The sequence below is a fragment of the Rhyacophila brunnea genome, unplaced genomic scaffold (genome assembly GCF_057557595.1).
Source record: "Rhyacophila brunnea isolate RB1 unplaced genomic scaffold, BYU_Rbru_1.0 scaffold_1, whole genome shotgun sequence".
NCBI classification, from domain to species: domain Eukaryota; kingdom Metazoa; phylum Arthropoda; class Insecta; order Trichoptera; family Rhyacophilidae; genus Rhyacophila; species Rhyacophila brunnea.
The window spans coordinates 20,250,137-20,257,588 of record NW_028232751.1 but is presented as its reverse complement, the minus strand read 5'-3'; the positions used below and the strand labels follow the sequence as shown (position 1 = coordinate 20,257,588).

General features: G+C 33.5%; 1 protein-coding gene across 1 annotated transcript; it reads left to right on the top strand.

Moving 5' to 3' along the window:
• Positions 1-320: 320 nt before the first annotated feature.
• On the top strand, positions 321-7,124 carry LOC147079564 (cyclic GMP-AMP synthase-like receptor). The gene is made up of 3 exons (XM_085960996.1): positions 321-500; positions 2,784-3,407; positions 6,741-7,124. The coding sequence occupies exons 1-3, from the start codon at positions 321-323 to the stop codon at positions 7,122-7,124; spliced, it is 1,188 nt and encodes a 395-aa protein (XP_085817122.1).
• Positions 7,125-7,452: the final 328 nt, after the last annotated feature.

Below are 7,452 nucleotides of genomic sequence, written 5' to 3'. Positions count from 1 at the left end.
CGATCGCTCCGGTTCGTGAATTTTTCCATTTCGAGCGCTGAATATAACTTATCACTCTAAGTATTATCTATTTGTATTAATCAAACCATAATCTGTATAAGACACCGAATAGTATTCCCCACTCATAATAGAAATCTCTTTAACAATACATTGATAATATTATTAATTTGTAATGAATTTCACCAATCTTATCTCCTCTACGATATTGATATCGATATAGTGATAGGACTACCTATAAATAAACAATGCCGTTCAGTATGATTTTCATCTGTTGTTTAGGAGGTGACTTGTAGTAACGTATTAAATTGATACCTGACATAATGGCGCATTTAATTGAAGAGAATGAGTTTAATGAGATGGAGACGGTCCTTAAAAAAATAAGCAAAAAACTCTCCCTTGGGGACGACAAGAAAGATTACATCGATGGATCCACTGAAGTTAGTCAAGAGTTCCTCGCAGCTCTCAGAGAAGAAGAACCGATATTCAATTCATATAAAAAGGTAAGCGATAATTATTATTATTATAAATTCTTCAATCAGATTTAAATGATAATATAGTCTTTTTGTGCCATCTTCTAAACCTAAACGAATGCTATCATTGTTTAAATCGACGTTCTATTACGTAGACGAGTTGATCCACGGTGTATGTAAATCGATCCATAGGCTAAAAGAAGCTCTCGATTTTCATTTCATCAGTAGCGAAGGGTGGAGGTACGCTTTGGAAATCCGACATACATAGTGCACACTGAACTGTCAGTCATACTTATTCGTTTTCTTTAAACCAAGAGTACAAATAATTGCAGGTTGTATTAATTAGTTTTAAAATTCAATTAAACCCTGCCTAAAGCAAGTTTTGTCGTTTTATTTATATTATAATAATATTGTACTATATACATAAGTATACACACCGACACATAAGTATGCTACCGGCCGGTTATGTAATCGTCCATGCCACTGTTCTAACTAACTAACAATAAAGGTGATATTGCTATAATTTCTCGATGCGTGATGTCGTTTTTGTTTTTTAAAATTGTGTTTGGTTTACATAGTTTACATTTACATTTTTCGTTTCTTGTTCAATTATTAATTGTACTTGGTAAACAAACTATTTTGAAAATTGTAATTAATTAACTTTATTGATGATTTGTATTTTTTTGTTATTATATTATATTGATTAAGATTACTATTTTGTTATTCGATTTTTTATCAGTTATTTTGGCTGAAGTGGGTATTTACAATATTTTTCCATAAAATAAATGTCAATTTTTAACTGCATATTTCTTTGGTTTTAGTGCATATTGTAATGATTTTAAGTGCATATGTGCATGCATATAATCATGTATTTTGTTGCATATAAATCCACTCCCTAGTTATTACGTTATTAATAACGTTTAAGAGCAACGTTTAGGTACACGCGCGTTAACATCATTTTACTCCCTACTTCAATTATAGTTTGTCAATTTATGACTACGGCCGTATGTTGTAGCTTAACCACTGGGGAATTCCAAAAGAAATGGTTTATTTAAAAAAAACACTACCTTCTTCTTAGGTCAATAATTATTATAAAGCAATCATTATTCGTAAGATGTTTATCACACTTGAATGGCCAAAGATATAGCTTATAATGAGTGTCTTTAGAATTATCTTCAAATGTGTTAATCTTGCCCATTTTTTAAATAATAAAATGCCTAATTCTTGTCAAATTTGGGATCACAGAGATTATCAATATAATTTTTTATCGTAAATATTTCACTATAATAATGTCGATATAAATTATTAATTATACTGATGGTTTTATAAATGCGTTTAAAAATTAATAAATGTAAAAAATCTTAACACCACTGCACATTTATGTACTGAAATATGACTATATTCTAAAACATTAGAGCGAGAGGTTTAAAAGAATACTATTTTATGTAATAAAAATACTTTATGCAGTCATCAAATGTTTAAAATAAATATAACGGATAATAAGGCTTCAAAATTATATAAATAGATTATCTACAACGTTTATTAAGGTATGTCTAGGATCATGCTTTGAAAATAGAACAAAAGCTCCATTTTGACCTATGCTGAGCATGACCCCCCTTAATGCCCGATTATCTTATACGGTTACATGTTAATTGTGTGTTATACCTTATACATACAAAATAAAGTGTAAAACAATGACTAAACAGAATTTAAAATACATTTTACATGCCAAACAGCATCGAACAGGATTAGAACGGCATGGATAAAGTTAAAGGAGATTTTTGAAGCCTTGAAGTGGGGGCATGGCACAAATAAGGTTGGGAAACACTGATTTAAACATTCAATCAAGTCGAATATCATAAATTTGAATGTGGGTAATTAATATTATTATTTCTTTTATTTTCGAAAGCATCCCTACAATCAAAAGTCACTGCACGCCACTGGACATAATCAATTTTTTCTAATAGTTGTAGTACTCTTTATATATTTTTCATCCTTGCATAATGTATTATTGATATTGTTATGTTAGTATAATATAGTCAACTATTTATGGGCCGCAAAACAATGTATATTTTGGCCGCATGTGGCCCTTTTGGCTGAAGGTTGCCTACACCTGATCTAAAGATTTGATGTATGGGAATACAAATGAGGGTAAAAAACTTAAGTATTGGTTATTTTTGTATTGTACCTTTTCATTGTTTTTGTAAGCTAGGCGCTGTGATTATTTGTGTTATTTCAGTTTTAATTTCATACTTCAACCGAAGGACACTATGTTACGCTGAAGAAAAATAAAAACATATTGGACATTTTCAGACTCAAAGAATGGGAAGCTCGTACGAGAGGACTAGAATCCGTCTGGCTGACGAATACGACGTGAACATATGCATGAAACTCCCCTTCGACTACAGCCATGTGGTCTTGCAGAACGGACCAACGGGGGGATTCGTCACGATTAAATTCCCCGGCCAGCTAGAAATATTGAAAAAGTCACCGCAGTGGGTCAACTATAAGTCGATCGACAAATGGATGGATAAGGAAGGCAACATATTCCAGGACAAGCTTAGGCTTTGGATGCATGGTGTCTGCGTAAAGGCCAGCAATAGCTTGGATAGTTCGTCAAACGAGATTTGGTCAAAGTACAAAGTCACTATTAAGACGTCGGGTCCGAGTATCGGCTTGTGGGCTGAACACCGTCAAAAAGGCATAAAATTTTCAGTGGATTTTGTCCCCGTTCTGGAATTTAAGTACCCGATTTGGCCGAGCAACGTTAATGAAAAATACGCTTCAGAGTTCACAACTGACGAATGGTACGCGGTGCCTAAGCAATTAAAGACGGGTAGTCTTGACGAGACCGCAAGGATGTGGAGGATTTCCTTCCCTCAACAAGAGTGCGATATGCTCAAACGAAAGAACCAACTGAGGGTCGCCCAGCGATTGGTGAGTTCTTTGAAATGTTTCTATTAAGCAAGAGCATCTCTTGGACAGCATTATTGATTGCTATAGTCCGACAACATAAAACTGAACCTTTCGATCTTCGGTTGTGTTCGGCTATTGTCAGCCAGTACACGAGCGTCTAATAAGGAAACAGCCTATATTATACGTAGAAAATCGTCAAAGTTACTTTCAGGAAGAATACATTATTAAACTACTGTCCACAACAAGATCTCGGCAATAACCGAAAGTCGCTTTAGTTGCGTGGAGAAGATTTTGTTGTTATTTTTTGAAAAAACCAATCCGGCGAAATTAGGTTTTTAAATTCTAACAATAATTCTATTCTCAGCAATTTACTTAGAACCCCAATTATTATTCGATAATTATTAACAATAGGAAAATAAATTAGGATAATTTCACCTCTTAATTATTAGTACCTATTATGATAGTTAGGTTAATTAATACTAGGTAATGATTGAGTTTGGAAGGAAATTAATCATTAAATCCACTGACTGATTATATTGCTGCAGGTATGTATTATTAATTAAATAGTTAGGATAACACAAATTATGACTTAATTAGTAGAAGTGAACAGTATACCTATATATTAAATATATCGATGACCCAATCACATATTTTCATAATTTTCAAATAATGTCTTTTAATCATTGTTTTTAGTAAAGTTTTTATAAAAAGTATACTGTGAAAATCATTTTCTATAAAAATACGTCATATAATATATAATATTATCTACCTATCATTATAGTTATTGTGCTTACTGATTTTTCATCACTTTTAAATATTCGATCACATTAAAAACAATAATTTCTCATGCTTAAATTTGTAATACCCCGATCGAGATGGGGTGGGTATTCATTGTAAACTGTAAATATACTATTGTATCGTGTAAAACAGACTTTTCACACACATACTATATGCGCACGAAAGTATGTGTGCTTCTGCGCAGGTCCGTTTTTAGGTTGTTTAGCCTATAACTTTCTTGCCAGATCTATAATGTTTGAATAATCATCTAGCTTGCGAAATTATCATCTGGTTTATGACTTTAAATTTAGTGTCTTTTGATACTGCAAGTGGCTTTAAATGTCTCAAGACAATAATAGAATATTATAAGTATTAGATTTTATTTAAAATCAACGTACTAGCACTAACGCCTTTAATATCCCATACAATCATTGTGGTGGTGCTTTTGGCAGTGGACTGTAATTTTTTGAAGGTTGTGCTGGATTGGTGGATTACGGATCTAGGGGGGGGGTTACACAGGATGCCAGAAACTGACCTTTATGTATAGAGGGCTGGCGTGTGCTGGAGCCGGTTCAGTGTTCACGCACTCACGCACTGGTAAACGGACGATATACTTTGATGAATGTTATCTGAGGTTGATGAATGATGATGATAGGTTGTATGATTGATGGACACGACGTTCACTCAAACCATAACAGACTTAGTTCAACGAAGGTCGAACAGATATGTTTTGAATCATTCTGTATATCGCGGCGCGGAGGTTCTCTTGAGCTGAGTGAACGTTATTCGCAATCACGGTCGACTTATGACCTGTAATTGCTGTCTTGTCTTGCGTCAATAATAAATAAGGATATGAGATGGGGAAATAAGGGATGAGGGCCACTACAATCGGCCCAACCACATTGTTGTATTAATATGTTATATTTAAGTGATTTCGTACCTGCATTCATTTTTAGTTATACTACGATTTATTTATTCATTCATTGTATGTTCTCTTGAAAACAATGCGGATTACTTTACCTATAATTTCTTTGAAATGCTACTTTTTTATTTTGAGAAAACCTAGCAATTTTTCTACTATCTATCTTATTATTTTTATTCTATCTGGCACATTTTTATGAATGGCAGCTGGCAACACTTGCTAGTGAGCCTTTTTTTTAAACAATATATTCAATAAATTTGAATAAACAAAATGTCAAACTTAATTCGAAGAGAGGCACTATTTAATTTTTCTTGACATTATAGCCTCTTGTAAACATGCACGGGTTTATTGCCAGCAATTTTGTGCAAATTAAAATGTCGCAAGTCGCAACAATTATTACTGTTAACGCCAGCGCTCGAAATGGAAAAGTTTAAGTTAAGTTAGTTAGTTTTTTGAAGATATTTACACAATTATCTAAATTTATGTATATTTTATAATATAAGTGTTATATTTTTTATGGGCTATCTACCTCAGACTGTCGACATATTTTTTCCACGAGACGGAGCGATAATTTTACCGATTTCATGAACCGGAACGGCGCTACGGTCCATTTAGAGCCCTGGTTAACGCACCAAATGCTGATTGTGTCGCCAATCTCATTTTTCAAGTACAAACGGAAGGCGTTGCTTCTTTATGTGCGTTTTTGTCACAAATAATAATGATTGATTGATGACAATTCTGAAAAATTCGTGAAAATTGTGAATGATAAAATAATGTTTTGATTTACATTGTGCCTACCAACATTGAGAAAATAAACACTCGAATGAGGAATGTTTTATCTGCGAAACTTAAATTTATCGTTAGTTAAAACATTTAGCAAGGTACCTACTGGTAATCATTTGCAATTACATACTACTTACTGTTTAAACTGAATTTACACGTTGATATTGACAAAATATATAGTGGTATTTTCAATATAGGTAACTACCTAATAAGAATATTTTTTTTTCGATCATGTCCGATCCTAATAAGATCAGAATGGGTTTCCACAGAGTGGAGGTTTGTATTAACAGATTTTGTTTTTACGAGAAAAGGATGTCAGCCACTTGGTCAACCTATTGGATCCATACCCCCCGAGTCAAACACAAATTGAAAAACAATATATGTATTTGCCAGATCCAGGATACGAACCTGGGACCCATAACGCTTCAGTCGCGCGGCCATCGTGGGCTGTTAATATATTAGATATAGTAGATTGAATATATTAATTATAAAATGTTAAAAAGACCATTGAATCGATACGTATTTTCGGAATAATCAAAGTGGTCTCAATCAATCAATATAAATTATGCAGAATCAATCGCTTGAAGTAAATCTGCTCATTGCAGAAAAATAACAAATTTAAATCAAACCTCTCTTATATTCGCAATGCGCCAAGTGCATGCATTTAGTATTTACATTTACCTTTTATTTTTATTGTCACAACAACACATACTGCTGGCAGTAAATTTACGTATGTGTAAAAGGGATGTAAAGGGAAGTTCACTTCTTCGATTTTGCAATCGCTGAAAGTAATGCTCACATTCAAATGTATCTTTACAAGGATGCTGAAAAATAGTCCGGCTCCCGTATAAATAAATTATTTCTTCTTACAGATCAAACAGTTGAGGGAAAATCGTGAATGCACATTCTTGAGAAGCTACTTCATAAAGACCGTTTTTATGTTGATGGTCGAAAAGAAGAAGGATGATAGTCAATTTTGGCAGAAAAGTGTGAGCTATATCTTCATGTTCATGTTGACAGACCTATATGAGAAAATTTGTGATGAAACCATTCCGTTCTTTTGGGACCGCAGTTACAACATACTGTCGGCCTTGACTCCGAATCAACTCAGCCACTGTAAAAATAGTCTGCACGGATCGATCAAGTTTATCAGGAATCACTACAAAGATGAACAGAAAATTTTGGAACTTCTGATGCCTCCGAGTGAGCTCGTCCTCCGAAATCCTCCGAATGAAAACTGGTGTGTAATCGGATGATTTTCCGATATGCTAGTTAACCAGTACAATAATATTTCAGTTTAGTTTACTTTAAATTATAGCGCTTGAAAGACAGTAGGTAAACGTACCTGGTAGAAAAATAATGATTAACGTTTAGCATTAGACCGAATGATGGCAAAGCAAGTCTACTCGTAATGGATCAAATAATGTAATAATCAAGTAGAAATGGGCGGTTCAGGAACAAGTTACATAGGAGAGGATTTTGTTTGTCAGCCAATCATCAGATTTGTTCTGGTAACAAAAGGTACAAAGTTAGTCACTTCATCAAAGTAAAAATAAAAAATTAATTTATTTTAGCCACTAAGTA